Source organism: Pelophylax lessonae, assembly GCF_965119305.1.
Source record: "Pelophylax lessonae genome assembly, chromosome: 1".
Taxonomy (NCBI): Eukaryota; Metazoa; Chordata; class Amphibia; order Anura; family Ranidae; genus Pelophylax; species Pelophylax lessonae.
In genome coordinates, this window is record NC_138768.1 from 501,594,240 (window position 1) to 501,613,133 (window position 18,894).

Here is an 18,894-nt window from a genome sequence, read left to right on the forward strand (position 1 = left end):
ATGATATACCATGGTCAGTGTACAGGGAGGAGGGTAGAAACTGGCAGGATTGACAGGTTTTTTAGGTGTTACAGGGAGCCCAATGACAGAACACAAGCACTGTGCTGTATAACATACTTTTAAGGGAACAGGATCCTTTTTTTTTAGGGGGGGGGGTTAAAACGCTTTAAAGCCTTTGTTACCCAAACACTTTATATTCATGATACAGCGGCTATAACAAGTATTGAACATGTCACCATTTTTCTAGGTAAATATATTTCTAAAGGTAACATTGACATGAAATGTTCACCACATGTCGGTAACAACACGTACAATCCATACATGCAAGGAAACCAAAACAAATAAGTTCAGAAATGAAGTTATGTGTGATAAAATGGAATCACACAGGGAAAAGGTTTTGAACATGCTAACTGAAATGTATTTAATATTTCGTACAAAATCCTTTGTTGACAACAACAGCTTCAAGACGCCTCCTGTATGGAGAAACTAGTCGCATGCATTTCTCAGGTGTGATTTTGGCCCATTCTTCTACACCAATATTGAAGGTTCAGTGGGCCTCTTCTATGAACTCTGATCTTTAGTTCTTTCCATAGATTTTTTATTGGATTCAAGTCAGGTGATTGGCTGAGCCTTTCTAGCAGTTTTTTTTCTCTCTCTTTGAAACCAATTGAGAGAGTTTCCTTGGCTTTGTGTTTGGGATCATTGTCTTGCTAAAATGTCCACCTTTGTTTCATCTTCATCATCCTGGTATATGGCAGCAGATTTTTATCAATGTTTTGGTACATTTTTCCATTTATCCTTCCCTCAAGCATATGAATTTACCAGTACCGTATGCTGAAAAACAGCGACTCACCATGATGTTCCCACCTCCAAACTTCACTTTTGATATGGTGTTTTTGGGGTGATGTGCAGTGCCATTTGACCTCCAAACATGGTGTGTATTCTGGCATCCAAAGAGTTCAATTTTGGTCTCATCTGATCAGACTATATTCTCCAAGTATTTCACAGGTATTTCTAAATGTTTTGCAGCAAACTTTAAAGGAGGTTCAACATGGTTCTTTTTCAGCAATGGAATCTTGCATGGTGAGCGTGCAAACAGACCATGCCGGTTAGTTTTCTTTGAAACAATTGTACCTGCTAATTCCAGGTCTTTCTGAAGCTCTCCATAAGTGGTCCTTGGCTCCTGGACAACTCTTCTAATAATTCTTTTCACTCCTCTGTCAGAGATCTTGCGGGGAGCACCCAATCGTGGCTGGTTTATGGTGAAATAATGTTCTTTACACTTCCAGGTTATAGCACCAACAGTGCTCACTGGAACATTCAGAAGTTTAGAAATCCTTCTGCAACCAATGCCATAAGTATGTTTTGCAACAGTAAAGTTGTGAAGGACCTTTGCTTTTAGAGCTCTTTGCTTTTAGAGCCGGTTCACACTACTCCGACTTGGGACACGACTTGTGTGCCCTCAAGTCGCCCTAAGTCTCTTGTCATTACAAATTCAATGTAAATGAATGAGAGCCGTCTTAATATGTACTACTGAAGTCGCTCCGACTTCAGAAAAAGTCGGATAGAGGTGACCTCTATCCGACTTGTGCACATAGACTTCAATGGGAGTCGCCTCTAAGTCAAATCCTTATCTATTTTCAAGCGACTGTGATCAGACTTTCCAGGAAGAAGAAAAAGATAAGCCAGGCATTCCCCACAGACAAAGTCGCCTATCATTTAAGTCTCTTACAAGTCTCTCGCAAGGCTCTCACAAGGCTCTCACAAGGCTCTCACAAGTCTCTTACATAGAAACATAGAATGTGTCGGCAGATAAGAACCATTTGGCCCATCTAGTCTGCCCAATATATCTGAATCCTATGAATAGTCCCTGGCCCTATCTTATATGAAGGATAGCCTTATGCCTATCCCATGCATGCTTAAACTCCTTCACTGTATTTGCAGCTACCACTTCTGCAGGAAGGTTATTCCATGCATCCACTACTCTCTCAGTAAAGTAATACTTCCTCATATTACTTTTAAACCTTTGCCCCTCTAATTTAAAACTGTGTCCTCTTGTGGTAGTTTTTCTTCTTTTAAATATGCTCTCCTCCTTTACCGAGTTGATTCCCTTTATGTATTTAAAAGTTTCTATCATATCCCCTCTGTCTCTTCTTTCTTCCAAGCTATACATGTTAAGGTCCTTTAACCTTTCCTAGTAAGTTTTTTTCCTGCAATCCATGTACTAGTTTAGTAGCTCTTCTCTGAACTCTCTCTAGAGTATCTATATCCTTCTGGAAATATGGCCTCCAGTACTGCGCACAATACTCCAAGTGAGGTCTCACCAATGTTCTGTACAGCGGCATAAGCACTTCTCTCTTTCTACTGCTTATACCTCTCCCTATACATCCAAGCATTCTGCTGGCATTTCGTGCTGCTCTATTACATTGTCTTCCCACCTTTAAGTCTTCTGAAATAATTACTCCTAAATCCCTTTCCTCAGATACTGAGGTCAGGACTGTGTCAAATATTCTATATTCTGCCCTTGGGTTTTTACGCCCCAGGTGCATTATCTTGCACTTATCCACATTAACTTTCAGTTGCCAGAGTTCTGACCATTCTTCTCTCACAAGTCTCTCACAAGTCTCTCACAAGGCTCTCACAAGGCTCTCACAAGGCTCTCACAAGTCAAGCTAAAAAGTCGCTCCTTCATGGGGCAACTTTCTGGTTGCAGTAGTGTGAACCGGCTCTTACCCATCATAAGAGGTTTCTTGTGTGACACCTTGATAATGAGACCTTTTTATAGGCCATCAGTTGAGATTGAACCAGCTGATATTAATTTGCACTGACAAATGATTTCTTTCTTATTGCAGTTCGTGACTTGCCTGTGTCATTCCATTTTATTACACATAATTTGATTTCTAAATGTATTTGTTTTGGTTTCTACATATGTAAGGATTTCATGGGTTGTTACCGACGTGGTAAAAATTGAATGTCAATAGCACCTTTTAGAAATATATTTACCTAGAAAAATGGTGATGTGTTCAATACTTATTTCACCTGCTGTATTTGCCTGTTGTACCATGTATTTGTATAAGAAAATATCCTGTTCTCTTTGTATTGCTTCCTTTGTGTGAAATGCCTGGTGTTCCTGCCAGTCTCTCTGCTTTCCTATTAAAAATTGACCACACTAAGCAGGAGAACACATCATGGTCAGTTCTTTAGCTGTGCTGGGAACTCAGTGTTCTCTCAGACTTGTCCTGTCTGTGTATACTACTGAGCCCCCGCTCTGTGTGTCCATAAGACACATAGTGGTTGATTTACTAAAGCTGGAGTGCACAAAATCCTTTGCAGCTGTGCATGGTAACCAATAGAGCTGCACGATTCTGGATAAAATGAGAATCAGGATTTTTTTTTTTGCTTAGAATAAAGATCATAATTCTCAGCGTAACATCATCTTTTACATTATACAAAAAATAGGCTAACTATGGTTTAGTTTTCTTTAAAATTGTATTTATTCCGAAAAACACATCATAGGTTGAACTGGATGGACGGATGTCCTTTTTCAACCTCACTAACTATGTAACTGCGTTTGAAAGACTTCTGTGCAAATGCAGTGTGACATAAAAGATTCTTACGATCGCCATTTAATTCTCTAGGGTCTCTGCAAAAAAAAAAAAAAAAATTATATATATATATATATATATATATACACAGTGGGTACGGAAAGTATTCAGACCCCCTTAAATTTTTCACTCTTTGTTATATTGCAGCCATTTGCTAAAATCATTTAAGTTCATTCTTCTTCCTCATGAATGTACACATAGCACCCCATACTGACAGAAAAACACAGAATTGTTGACATTGTTGCAGATTTATTAAAAAAGAAAAACTGAAATATCACATGGTCCTAAGTATTCAGACCCTTTGCTCAGTATTTAGTAGAAGCCCCCTTTTGATCTAATACAGCCAGGAGTCTTTTTGGGAAAGATGCAACAAGTCTTTCACACCTGGATTTGGGGATCCTCTGCCATTCCTCCTTGCAGATCCTCTCCAGTTCTCAGGTTGGATGGTAAACGTTGGTGGACAGCCATTTTTAGGTCTCTCCAGAGATGCTCAATTGGGTTTAAGTCAGGGCTCTGGCAGGGCCATTCAAGAACAGTCACGGAGTTGTTGTGAAGCCACTCCTTCGTTATTTTAGCTGTGTGCTTAGGGTCATTGTCTTGTTGGAAGGTAAACCTTTCGCCCAGTCTGAGGTCCAACAAGTGTCAGAAAAAGGTTTAGTCTTTAAGGCTCCATGTACACAGGACGCTGGAAATGGCCGTTAAGGAGCAGTTGGGCGTTTTTTTCAGAAGCCCCTGAACCCATCTACATTTTATCTTATCTGTCCATGTACACCAGGTCGTTTACAGTCATTTGCAGGCAGTTGCGTTCAGGGACTGTTTTTAGAACGCAATTATTTGTGTTCGAACGTGTGTTTCCTGGCGTTTTAAACGCACGAACGCGTCCGAACGCATCTGAACGCGATGACCCGCGTTTAGCGTTCGCGTTTTTTCATTTTAAAGGGGAATAATTTTTTATGACCTCTAGGAACGCTTCTAAACGCAAACGCTGCTAAACGCCCACTAAACGCGGGTACAAACGTGACTGAACGGACGTTTCAAACGTCCTAAAAATTCCAGCATTCAAAGGGACTTTTAACAGCGTCCCGTGTACATGGAGCCTAAGAGGTTAAACTGCCCTCACTTACAGACAGAAGTTCATTCCTTTGATCTAAAAGAAGGAAATGATACATTGTAAAACATTATGGTTATAGTTCTCTAGCAGCCTTAACAATGTTGATAAACATTTTGAGGCTTTTTTTTTTTTCCACAGCTGTGAGTGAGCCGAGAACAGCTCTGTAAGAATATAGGACAGGATGTTTGAAGATGGGGGGGGGGGGGGGGGGTGTTAATCGAGATTGCAATTTTTTCTAACGATTAATAATGCAGCTCTAGTAGCCAATCTTCTTGTAATAAAAAAAACTGGAAGCTGATTGGTTTCTTTGCAGAGCTGCACCAGATTTTGCACTCTCCAGTTTTAGTAAATCAACCCCACAGAGCTTGGCCCGTCCCCTCCTCACTGGCTATGATTGACAGCAGCAGGAGCAAATGGCTCCCACCGCTGTGACTGAGCCAGTGAGGTTGGAGAGAGCCAAGAGCCTCAGCTCTCAGGTAATTAAAAGAGAGGGGGTGCTGGAGTGGGTATCTGGATGCAGAATGTTTTTTTACCCTAATGCATTAGGTTGTGTTAACATTTTTTTACAGCTGACCACCGGTCATTGATTTGAAGAGGCTGTCTACATGGGGCAAGCAGTCCACTCCAGTACGATATCATGGTCCCACAGCACCGGCTTAGCTGTGTCAGGGAGCTCTTGACAATATTTTGGAAGCCTGGGAGCAGTGACATCATCCAGAGACTGCCATAGCCCAGCCTTTGTCCTCGCTCCCTTCTCTCTCTTGCAGACGACTGCTCAATGACACAGGGGAGCCAGAGCTTTGGGATCACGTGACTGGACTGGAGCAAGCTTAAAAAAAGTAAGTAAATAGATCTTTTTTTACATAGGGTAAAAGCAGGGGGCAGGCAGTTTTAGGAATTGTTCTGGTTAGGCAGGAATTCTACCTAAAGTGAAACTTTAGTCAGAAAATGAAGTCCTGCTAGATCTATTCAGGCTGGCCCCTTTTGCAGGTATAGCTATGTAAAACATTAAAAATACGTGTCTATACTGTGTAAAATCCAGTAATACACTGTCTCGCCCTGCTCTGCACATGCTCAGTTGCTCTCCATTTTTCAGCACTATGCTACATTTGTAGGGGCCGATCTGCTGACAGCTTAAAGAGTAAAGCGGAACTAAACACTGATCAATTTAACGGTTTTAAAAAAACAGTTACATTCCTGGCATGCTGGAATAGCGAATTGTCTCTTTTGATTGTGTTCTCAACCAAACTGTAAAATCATCAAATGGCTGGTGTCAAAACTGATCACATGTGCAGCACCATGGCAGTTGCAAACCAAAAAATGGCAGCGTCCTTGGCTGAAAAGGGTGGCTCAGTTCTGCTTTAACCACTTGCCGACTGCCGTCAGTAGATTTACTGCGGCAGTCAGCCCCTCACAGGCAAAGTGACGTATATTTACGTCACTAGCCTGTGAGGCTCTGGGGAGCGAGCGCGCGGCCGGCGGCAGGCTCCCGCTCCCGCGTGGTCACGGACCCCCCCCGCGCGTGTGACCGGCGGACCCGATGTCCGCCGCTCACTCTGCGATCGTCGGGGGAGAGGGAGAAAGGCAGGCAGCTTGTGTAAACAAGCTGCCTGTCATTCTCGCCTGTGTAGAAACACTGATCATACGGTTCTACTATGTAGGACCGTTGATCAGTGTAACTACAGCTCAAGCCACAGCCAATCACAGTTAGAATCACGCCCCTAGGGACACACACAGCCCCTCCCTCTCAAATAAAGTTAACCCCTTCACTGCCAGTGTATTTTTACAGTAACAGTGCATATATATATATAGCACTGATTACTGTAGAAATGTCACTGGTAACCCTAAAAGTGTAAAAAATGTCAGTCAAGGGTCCGATCTGTCCGCCCCAATGTCGCAGTACCGCAAAAAAAATAGCAGATCGCCGCCATTACGCGTTGAAAAGAAAAACGACAAAAATGACACAAATCTTTCCCTTTGTTAGTAAACGCAATAACTTTTGCGCAAACCAATCAAAATACGCTTTTTGCGATTTTTTTTTTTTTTTTTACCAAACATATGTAGCATAAAACAAATTGGCCGAAAATGTTAAAAAATTTTGATTTTTACTTTTTTTTTTTTTGGGGGAATTTCATATAAAAAAATGTGAAAAATATTGTTATTTTTGCAAAATTGATGCTCTTTTTTTGTTTATAGCGTGTGATCAAAAAATCGCACAGGTGATCAAATACCACCAAAAGAAAGCTCTGTTTGTGGGAAAAAAAGGACATCAAATTTGTTTAGGTACAGCGTCGCACGACCGCGCAATTGTCCGTTAAAGTCACGCAGTGCCGAATAGCAAAATACCCCCTGGTCTTTTAGCAGCCAAATCCTCCGGGGCTTAAGTGGTTAACTGCTGCTCTGGGCTTCAACAAAATGGCAGCTTCCAGCAAGAAGAAACAGTAACCATGCAGGAAGCAATTAACAGCACACACTAATTTTGGTTGCACAATTATTGATGTGAAATGTATGTTCCTTGCCAAAGAACATTTTTTTCCCTCAATTGTTTTGAGTAAAGTTCCACTTTAAACTTTTTTACTATACAAGGGGACTAACAAGTCCCTTATGTGATAGCATTGGGCAAGTAACAGGTTCTCTTTATGGAGACATCAGGCATCTATCATACCCCTATTGTCTCCCTTGCCCTCCACTGCTGCTAAGCACAGATTGCGTGTACTTTGAAAGTGAATAGGCAGCTGTCCAGATCACTTTTACAATAGAGCCAGTAGCCTGCTGAACAAAAGATATACAAACTTACAGCTGCTACTGCTACTATGTACATCTAGAGAGCTGAAGTAGATTAAAGCTACAATTCATGCTCATTGTCTAACACTGATACATTGATTTATTTTCTGGTCATATTACTGGTAAATGCAGGAACCCCTTCATTGGTTATTTTATACAGTTGTGTTCAAAATGATTCAACCCCCAATGAAATTGATTGTTTTGGCCAGTTTGACATTGATTTTGATCATTCAGTCATCCTGCTTACAATTAAATCAAAGAGGCACGTGTAGGTCAGACAAATATATCATAACATTTATAATGAAATAACCACAAATGTCTTTTCTGTGCTCACATCATTATCAGTTTTATTCAACCCCCAAGTGACATTCAATCTTAGTACTTAGTACAACATCCTTTTACAGTTATAACAGCTTTTAAACGTGAAGCATAGCTTGACACAAGTGTTTTGCTCCGATCTACGGGTATCTTCGCCCATTCGTCATGGGCAAAAGCCTCCAGTTCAGTCACATTCTTAGGCTTGTGCACTGCAACTGCTTTCTTTAAGTCCCACCAGAGGTTCTCAATCGGATTTAAGTCTGGTGACTGTGATGGCCACTCCAAAATGTTCCAGCCTTTAATCTGCAACCATGCTCTAGTGGACTTGGAGGTATGCTTGGGATCATTGTCCTGTTGAAAGGTCCAACGTCTCCCAAGCCTCAGGTTTGTGACGGACTGCATCACATTGTCATCCAATATCTCCTGGTACTGAAGAGAATTCATGGTACCTTGCACACGCTGAAGCTTCCCTGTACCTGCAGAAGCAAAACAGCCCCAAAGCATGATTGACCCCCCGCCATGCTTCACAGTAGGCAAGGTGTTCTTTTCTTCATAGGCCTTGTTCTTCCTCCTCCAAACATAGCGTTGATCCATGGGCCCAAACAGTTCTAATTTTGTTTCATCAGTTCACAGAACACTATCCCAAAACTTCTGTGGTTTGTCCACATAACTTTTGGCATACTGCAGTCGACTCTTCTTATTCTTTGGAGACAGCAAGGGGGTGCGCCTGGGAGTTCTGGCATGGAGGCCTTCATTACGCAGTGTGCGCCGTATTGTCTGAGCAGAAACTTCAGTACCCACATCTGACAAATCTTTTCTCAGTTCTTCAGCAGTCACACGGGGACTTTTCTCCACTCTACGCTTAAGGTAGCACACAGCAGTCAAAGTCAGCATCTTCTTTCTGCCACGACCAGGTAGCGTTTCAACAGTGCCCTTTTCCTTGAATTTGTGAATGATGCTTCCTATGGCGTCTCCTGGTATGTTTAACATCTTTGCAATCTTCTTAGAGCCATTGCCCTTCCTGTGAAGAGTAATCACCTCTTCTCTTGTCTTCCTGGACCATTCTCTTGACTTCACCATGTTTGTAACCACACCAGTAAATGTCTAGAAGGAGCTGAGTATCACAGTCATTTTAAAGCTGCCTAATTGGTCCTTATTAGGCTTTATTGCTGCTCCCTGACATCCACAGGTGTTTTCAATACCTGATTGAAAACACTTCAATGAACCTCTGTTCTTCACAGTGGTAGTCTTTAAGGGGTTGAATAATTGTGTCAATGAAGAATTCACAAAAGAAACATTTACTACTGTATTACAAAACCAATTGATGTCATTTTAGTTGCATATGGTTCTTTAAAAAGTCCTTGTAGGATTTCATTCTGAATACAATTACAAATGTACACTAAATTCCCTAAAACCCTTTACAGCATTGGGGGGTTGAATAATTTTGAACACAACTGTACATTCCTAAAATATCAAGTGCTTTTACCAGTAGTGCTCAACGTAAAAATAAGGTCAAACTCAATGAGATGGCTGCAGGTGCTGGCTGTCAGAATACAAAAGCCCGACAGTGGGAGATTTGTCTGTCCACACTGTAAGGTAGATGGGGGAATCAAAAGATTTATCTTGTTGGACCGATCAAGAGAAATCTAAGGGTTGTCGTTTAAATGTACTCTTTGCTAAAGTCCATTGGCAAAACATACAAGATTGTAATGAAAACAGAGAGATGAGCAGTTGTCTATTCCTCCTGAGAATGAATGGTTACCAACCTTTACTGTGTATTTGCCCAGTAATAAAGTTACGTGCTGTGATCTAAACCAGTAAGACAGTGTTTCTCAACCTTTTTTTCAGTCAAGACATCCTTTTAAAATTATGGACAGACTCGAGTCACCCCATTCTAAAATGTAAGAAACAATTCTAATTGTTTTACTTAACGCAGCAACATCAACACACCTAGGAAACCCAACATTAGAGTTGACTTATTCTTCCAAAGCAAATACCCTTTGCACACTGATACGGACTAGTATTGCAGTGTTTCTCTTCTGCCTCAGTTTTTCTCCATCGCTCAGCTAATGTGACCCCAGTGCTGATGGAGAAGGGCAGGGAGGGTCAAACAAGGATGTTATGCATGCGACCGACATCCTCCTTATTAACCGCTGGCATCATTGGTTGTTGCCTGGATTGTTGTAATGGTGCACCATAAAAACCTGTGGCTTTGTGTAACTAATAGGCAGGCTTCACCCACCTGCTAGCTTGTCTACAGTTTTTAGGCAATTTTTTAGTCATTTTACCAAGGCAACCCTGAATAAACCCAAAGGCACTCCAGAGTACAAAAAGTCTGCAATAAGAGAACAACAAAGTGATGATAATTTGTTGGGCTATTTAGTAAATCATGTCAATTCTCTTGAAGCCCTGGGTTCTTTAGGTAGGATTAGTCCATGCCTATGATGGGCTCCAGGATTTCAGTGACTACCCCCTCCCCCCCCCCCCATGTAGAATGAGTGCCCATAAGAAAATCAGATTTGGAGAAATTGATTTGATTAAAAAAAAAATGTAAACAATTTTTTCTTTGTCATATATATTCTTCTCTTAAAGCGGAGTTCCAGCCTAAAAACGAGATTTGCCATCCGCTTGCTCTAAATTACCTGAAAAAGAATTGAATAATTAAAAAATTTTTTTTTTGATTCGCTTACCTTGTTTTTAAAGAAAATATACTTACCTTCCTTCCTCTTCCTCCCTCTGTGGACACGGCCGCCGCCATCACTTCCTGCTTGCATTGACTCCTGGGAGCCGAGCGTCATCGCTCCCAGGAATCAATGCGCCTGCACCGGCTCTGCTCGTCACTTCCGGTGCAGGCGCGTCATTCCCTGCTAAACAGCTTCTGGGCATTCCACTGGTCATCTCAGCGAGAGACCGTTACACACAACTCCGTTGCCCCAAATGCCAGAACGCACTGGGCTCCTTTATACATGTGGTTTGGTCTTGCCCTTTGATCCAGGACTTCTGGAGGGTGGTTGCAGGGGAGTTGTCTGCAATAATGACCCTGGATGTCCCACTGGACCCCAAAATTTTCCTCCTGGGTGTAGCCGATGACCTCCCTGCGGGGAAACACACTAAACTTCTGATTTTTTACGCTTCTTTCTACGCCAGGAAAACTTTACTTGCCAACTGGAAGAAGACGACTGATCCTCCTACCGTGTCCCAATGGCGGAAGGTGGTGGATGCGGTTCTTCCCCTATATAGACTAACCTATATGTCCAGGAAGTGCCCTGCTAAGTTTGACGAGATATGGGGACCTTGGCTGGATCGCTAGACCTCTTCCCTACTCCTTGCCTGTGGCGGGACTTCGGCCTCCTCACCTTCACCCCAGTCTTTCTCCTTTGAGTGTCCTTTGTTTTGCACATAAATAAAAACTTTTCTGTTAAAAAAAAAAAACAGCTTCTGGGCATGCCCAGAAGCTATGCAGGGATGACGCACCTGCCCCGGAAGTGACGAGCAGGGCATTCTGGGACTCCGACGTCACCGAAGAGGACACCAAAGAGTACGCTCAGGCTTCAGCTGCCCACACCTGAGATGGCAGCGCTGGACAAGACATTTTCAAGGTAAGTATTTCTTCTAAAAGGTAAGTGAAACCGGGGACAGTTCAGAGGCTATCGTTGCTGAAATGCACTAGCCCTGACTGTCCCCGTGGTATTTTTTATCTAAAATTTTTTTTCAGGCCGGAACTCCACTTTAAGGAGGAGGTTAACTCTGGAAAAAAATAAAATAAAAGTCAGCAGCTACAAATTCTGTAGCTACTGACTTTTAATAAAAGGACACTTACCTGTCTAAGGATCCAACGATGCCCTCACCCTGGCTAGTTCTTGGTTCCCGGCTTTCTGACTGTGGGCAGTCGGCTATGCTGCTTTCATCTTCACAGCCGTGTGCCCACTGTGCATGGTCCTGCAGTCTTTTGGGACCTTTGACATGTCCCAGTAGACTGCGGGAAGGGAGGGGGAGAGAACTAGGCGATCCGAGTGGAGGTGGGAACCTGTCAAAACTAGATGCACCCCCCCCCCCCAAAAAAAAAGAAAACAAAAATGACATGCCAAATGTGGCAGGGGAGGAGAACTTAAAGCAGAACTTCTTTTGGATGGAGTTCCATTTAAATATCTGTTGATGTATATTGATTCTAAGAGTTCTTTTCATGATTTTCTAAATTAACAAACAAAGGGAGCAAATAGCCATAAATTGTATTGATTGGTAAAATATATTGACTGGTGTTTATTCACAAAAAGTTCCTGATCTGCATAATTTTCCAGGTTAGTGCCCTAGAAAATATTGATGCCATTGGGTCTGTGTGGTAGTCTGGTAACTAGCATTTCAAGAGGGGAGGTCAGCCGTGGTAGCTTTTAAATTTTATTACTACAGTTGTCCTTATTGCAGAAGTTCCCAGCTTCTCTCGCCTGCTCTGGCCAAGTTGTCTGCCTCTTCCTATCAGATTTCTTGACTCAGTTTATATTGCAGGGAATGCCCCAGTGCATAGGAAATCAGCTTTTCTTTTTATGTAGTCTGGTTTTTCTATTCTGTCCTAGATCATATAATGGACTTGCAACTCAAAAATGAAGCGAACCGTCTGAGATGGGATCTAACTCCAGAACAGATACGACTAAAGACCATTGAGCTCACTGAGAAAACCAAGTGTGTTTATGATACAGTGGGATGTCTTGATATAAACTGTGTCACCTATGAAAATACATTAAAAGCTCTGGCTGATGTAGAAGTTGACTATGCAGGTAAGATTCTGTACTAGCTAGTAACTGATACAAATTTGCATAACATGTTGGTGTTAAAGTGATATTTCTTTTTTTAGGTTTAAAAGGTAAGGCAAGTATGATACATTATTAAAGTATATAATAACCCTAACAATGGCACTTTTATTTGCTCCCTTTTAGACTCTTTAATAAATAACATTGTGCAGGTTTTGTTAAATCTGTTCAATCAGTGTAAAAAAATGTGTTGATCCTACCAGAAATCATGTGATCTGAAATCTTCCTGCACTCTCTGCTTTTGCTGACTTTTTTTCAGTTAGAATTATTCCAGGTAATGTGAACTACAGAACACCTGCCCCCTATAGAGGAAAGGAGAAGAGGGGGCATTTTGTACTGCTAAACACTTTCTGTCATAGAGTATGTTGAGAGTGGGTGTTGTCACTTAAGGATAGGAAGTGTTACTGGCAGCCTGAAAAAAAGAACGAATGCAGCCACCACAGCTATTTGCTGGTAGTTTGTAATATTTTACATTTTTGTTACTAAATTTGAATACATTTTAACATACTTGCCTCCAGTGATTTTTCAGAACTACTGAACATGGCACTACGATCCAAGCTAGAAACAGGCCTGGGTCTGGTTGGGCTATCTAGAACTAGAATGGGGCCTGGGGCAGCTGTCCTTTTTTGCCTTTATGCTTAAAGTGGTCTTGTATTGAACCCCAATTTTAAAATAATTCAAGTGTAGCTCAAGCTTCCCAAACCATCTTGCAGAATAGCACATTAGAGGGTGTGGTCCACCTACCAGAACAGGAATTAAAAAAGTACCACACATTTAAAGAGAGAACCCTCTTAGAAGTTATTGCAATTCCTCTGTTTAGATAGGAACTTTTGCTTGGAACTTCAAAGGTTGGGTCTTTTTCTTCTGGCCTCCATCTTCTCCTTGTGGTCGGCAGGTTTTCACCTGGTCTTTCCCCTTTCTATCCTCAAGGAGAGCCAGGACCATTGGTGCCTCTCGCTTCTGAGATGCTGTCACTTTGCTCTTTCAGGCAGGCTGGAATGCTGCAGTGGTGAGGTGGCGAGGGAACATTGCACAATAAGTGTAAAAGGCTGGCGGTCGAAATATTTGCAAACACTGTCCCATTGCCCTGATAGTACAATATCTCTTCAAGGGATGTGGTTTTATGCAGTGCTGCTAACATTTTTAGATCTATGTCCCTGTGAATAGCAGACTGGGTATTTTTTTCCCAAGGGAAGGAATATTACTAGGGAAGTACTGCAAACTTGAGTTACAGCTTCTGGAGCAACGCAGAGGGGAAAGGGGGTAAAGGGGAACCTCAGTTCCTCCTGGTTTCCGGAACCTCAGCACACAGATACTGAGACCATTCTTTTAATGAGCCCTTCTCTTGGCTGCAAAAATATCCTTCTTAAAGCTTAGTTTCTCGTAGTCCTTTTCAGCACAGTTGGCATTTGTGCCTAATGGTTATTTTGGATTGTTGTAAACTGGTGATTTCTTTGTTTGCCCATGTTTTAGACAAAGGCTACAGAAAAATCAAATGCTCCTGTCCTATAGTTCTATGCAGGGAAGTTTAGGGTAACTACATTAGAAGTTATTGGTGCAGGCTCTGACACAGTAATGGTAACATAAAATACAATGCAATCTTTATTAGCAGTGGCATGTAATTACAACCTGCACTACGTAGTGTTGAGTATTCGTGATCGACCGATATCGTTTTTTTAATGCCGATACCGATATTTTGGTCATCGGGTATCGGCCAATATTTTCGGACATTATTATTAAATTATTATTATTATAAATTATTATTTTTTTTAGGTACTCCTTGTGTAGGGATCTAGGGGGTCTAAAAGACCCCAAACCCCTCCTCGGCACTGAAAAGCATTCAAAACGCCAAGTTTGGCTGTTTTGAATGCTGTCCGTTTTTTTAAATTTGGCGCTGAGTTTTTTACATTCTTCGGCGGCGGTGGTGGAGGTAGGATGCCCGGTGGGACGGGAGACCTGGGTGAGCCGCGGGAGGGGGGGGGGGCTCCCCTCCCGCTCCTTGTAATGACAGCCTAGCGGCTTCTCAGCCGAATCGGTTGTCATTACAATTCAGCCGACCATCGGCTATGGACACCGGTACCGGGGTGATGCCTCTAGCTGCAGGCATCACCCCGGTACATGCACTTTCCCTAAATATCGGCAATATCGGTAACCTCAGGGGCTGATTCCGATATATCGAGGAAAGTGCATATCGGCCCCCAATATTTCGGTGTTGCCGATAATCGGTCGATCTCTATTGAGTATAATTACATGCCACCACTTTTAAATGTAAATTTAAAAGAGAAGTACATTTTTTTTCTTTTTTTTTTAGAAATCATACTTACCTAGATGGTAAGACTGATAACTGAGTGATCAAAGTCCACTGATCACTCAGTTCTCAGAGCTCTGTGAGCAGAGAGCCGGTGACTGTCATGATAGTACATGACATTGACCTGTCATCTGCCCTCTCCGATCCCATCAGCGGACACATCCCCTGTTAATGAAAACAGAGTCTGCCCCGTGTGAAAGGGGCCTTCATCATTCTCTCATGCTTCTCTACTATGACTGGCTGGCTTCTGCAAGACATTTCTCTTGAGATGAACATACAGTGTGCCTTTTTTATCTCCTCTGAAAATGCTCTCATACTGCCTCCAATACTTCTATCATTTCTTGGTTACTTGTCCAGAACAAGCATGCAGGTACTGTCTAAAACTTTTTTTCTGACTTTTATTATCTGTTTAAATGTTCAGAGATTTCAAAAGTATTGAAGCCAGTGGATCAATATAAAATCCAGGCATCTAGCACTTTCTCAAGGCAATTGGCAATGACCGCCTCCATACGTCTTCAATGACATGTTTACTTTGTGGTAGGGTTCCAGATATAGAAACTAAACTCTCACATGTGCTGTCCTTCATATTTTCTCTGGAAGCAGTTAACTTTGTTTGCCCTTGAGAAAACAATAAATAATGGGGGAAAAAAAAAATGTAAAATTTACTATCAAATACTTGCCGTAATTTTCCTTTCCTGATGAACTTCATGGCAGCGTACCTTTTGGATAACCCCGCCCTCACTCCTACCCCATAGGACCCCACTCCCATAAACTTTCAGGCTGAGCCAGAGGCCATGTTCCGTAACTAGCCTACTCATGAGTCTGGGAGGGAACTCCTGCCATAAAGTCCATCAGGAAAGGAAAATGACGATAAGTATTTGATAGTAAATTTTTCGCTTTCCTTACTTCCGTGGCAGCATACGTTAGGAACTAACTAGTCAAAAAAACAAGGGTGGGATGTTGGAAAGCAGGGTTTCAATCATAGCCAACAGAAACCCTATGAATAGATATTAACAGCATAAGGAAGTTAGCTACAGCCCGCAATGAGCCAGAACAGCTTCAGTGGAAGACATGTCATCCTTCTACAACTATTCCTGGTGCCCTTTCACAGGGAGCCCACAAAGCCTACACACTCCTGGATGAGTGTGTGGTGACTGCTTCTCTAGAAACCAAGCCTTATGCTTTATAAGTCTAATAGCTAGCTAGAATTACCCATCCAGCGAAAACTTCATCCCGCTGGTTCTGCTAGAGAGAGTGACAAATATGTCCTAAAACTCTGAGCAAAGCTGTAGCTTGAGAGCATGCTCGAAGTATCCCAATATCTATGGCATTGAACCAGTTATCCTTGGTGGCCCTGCATATGCCAGAAACAAATCTCTTGTTCTCATAGAATGCCGAAGCCACCTCAGGTTGCCGTCTAGGATGGTCATAACCACTTGATAAAAGAAAAGGAATTGGCAGCACTCCAGGTTGAGTCAAAATCCAGATTTATTGACTGGACATCCAAATATGACAATCGTGACAAGGTAGACGCGTTTCACACACTGACCGTGTGCTTAATCATTACAAAGAAAAATGGATATAACCTCTCAATATATACACACACAAAAATCCAATCATCAATTAAAAAACAGGTGATACAAATAAGGGGTAAACCATTTTCTTAATTACCGAGGACACTGATAGACCCATAAAACATCTATGTGAAACCAGTGAAAAATCAAATGTGAATGCGAACTCGAACTATATATCTCTCTCCGGTCACCCCGATATGATTGTAATTGTTTTTATGGGTGACCGGTTGATGCATATATACACAGGATCATATGTGTTTATTTTGTTCTAAAAACCATATTGTTCGAAATTGTTTTTATTGTACATATATCGTTTGGTCTGTGTATGTTATACGATCGATTTTCTTCTGACCCATACAACTAATATGCACGAATAGATTTATATATTTGACAAAAAACATTTTTAAAATTGAAAATTTAATAAACTATTTCATAGTTTTATATTCACATAATCGGATTGTACAGATATCAATATATATATTCACTATTCCTTGTATTTTTGTATATTTTTTTGCGCTTTTATTCTCATTTTATAATTGACACATATTATTAAACAATGGTAATTTTATCCATATCTTTAATCACAATACATTTAATTTTCACATATAGTTTACACATATTTAGATTTTATCAGAATTTTTGCATACATATATTTTTTCATACACAATTGTGTCACAGCATTCACATTTGATTTTTCACTGGTTTCACATAGATGTTTTATGGGTCTATCAGTGTCCTCGGTAATTAGGAAAATGGTTTACCCCTTATTTGTATCACCTGTTTTTTAATTGATGATTGGATTTTTGTGTGTGTATATATTGAGATGTTATATCCATTTTTCTTTGTAATGATTAAGCACACAGTCAGTGTGTGAAACGCGTCTACCTTGTCACGATTGTCATATTTGGATGTCCAGTCAATAAATCTGGATTTTGACTCAACCTGGAGTGCTGCCAATTCCTTTTCTTTTATCAAGTTTTCACGGAGGCGAGCCGGGGCATGCACCTGTGTGAGTCATCAGGCAATTACACAACCTTGAGCAGTGAGTCCTTGTCTGTTCAATGGTCATAACCACTACCTGTACTTGACAGAAAGCCACAAGGATTATTCTCGGCACAGGTCCCAGATTCTAGCAAACCTCCTGACTGAGGAAAAAGAAATAGAAAGGCTGCCTTCATGACTGAGACTTTACTCAAAACTGGAATGAAAGAGATTCCATCGGGAGCAGCAAGAAGTCAAGGGGCCTTAAAGACCCTGACTCTGGCCGAGCTTCCTGCTGAGGACATAGCCCTAGAGCAATTCACATCATGGCTCAATCCTTACTCCAACTGGACTGGAGGGAATCCCACCAGTTGAAAACTGGCTCCAGGGGCGAGTCCAGAGGGTGGTGATAAATGGGGAGTACTCGGATTGGTCGGGTGTGGAAAGTGGGGTCCCCCAAGGATCTGTGCTGGGACCAATCCTGTTTAATTTATTCATAATCAACCTAGAGGATGGGATATCCAGCACAATCTCGGTATTTGCAGACGATACTTAGTTAAGCAGGCCAATATCTTCTATGCAGGACGTGGTAACCTTACAAGAAGACCTGAACAAAATAATGGGGTGGGAAACTACATGGCAGTCGAGGTTTAATGTTAAAAAATGTAAGGTAATGCACTTGGGTGTCAGAAATACAAATGCAAGTTACTAGCTAGGCGGCGATCCTCTGGGTGAATCGAAGATGGAAAAGGACCTGGGGGTCCTAGTGGACAACAGGCTTGGCAATGGCATGCAATGCCAAGCCACTGCAAGCAAAGCCAACAGATAACTGGCATGTATAAAAAAAAAAAAGGGGGGGGATTCACTCCAGAGATAAAGCGATTATTCTCCCACTTTTCAAGACTCTGGTCCGGCCACATCTTGAATATGCTGTCTAGTTCTGATAACCGGCCCTCAGAAAGGATGTGCTGGAATTGGAGAGAGTCCAGAGAAGGGCAACAAAGATAATTAGGGGAGCATGAAAGAGCTGGCCAGAAAACCAGAATGTTCAAAATACCAACTGGGGAGTTCTACTGGTAAAAAACTCAATAGCTGTCAAGGTCTTACCTTACCCTCCTGTTGGCAGCCATCTTACACATGTGCAGACTGCTGCCTCTTATAGACTCTGATTGCATCATCACTTGCCTGCTGTCTGGATGTTGCACAGTGATGATGCTGCATACCCGACTATATCTATCACTTAAATACAAAAATATGTGCAGCGCTAGAAGAAAAAAATTCCCAACAAAATAAATTGTCCAATCGCAGGAAACATTCCACAAGTAACGTAAACAATTGATGGTGAGAAAAAGTCCAATATATAATGGTGCAAATCATATATAAGTGCAGCAAATCCCGTCACCAGTGA

The 18,894-nt window shown here is 41.7% G+C and overlaps 1 protein-coding gene across 1 annotated transcript in view; it reads left to right on the top strand.

Moving 5' to 3' along the window:
* The first annotated feature begins 12,391 nt into the window (after window positions 1-12,391).
* Window positions 12,392-18,894, top strand: part of THOP1 (thimet oligopeptidase 1) — a 68,924-nt gene continuing 62,421 nt past the window's right edge. The window contains exon 1 of the mRNA XM_082252935.1: window positions 12,392-12,590. Within this exon, the coding sequence (XP_082109061.1) occupies window positions 12,398-12,590 (193 nt within the window). The 5' untranslated portion in view covers window positions 12,392-12,397. The remainder of the gene's footprint in view (window positions 12,591-18,894) is intronic.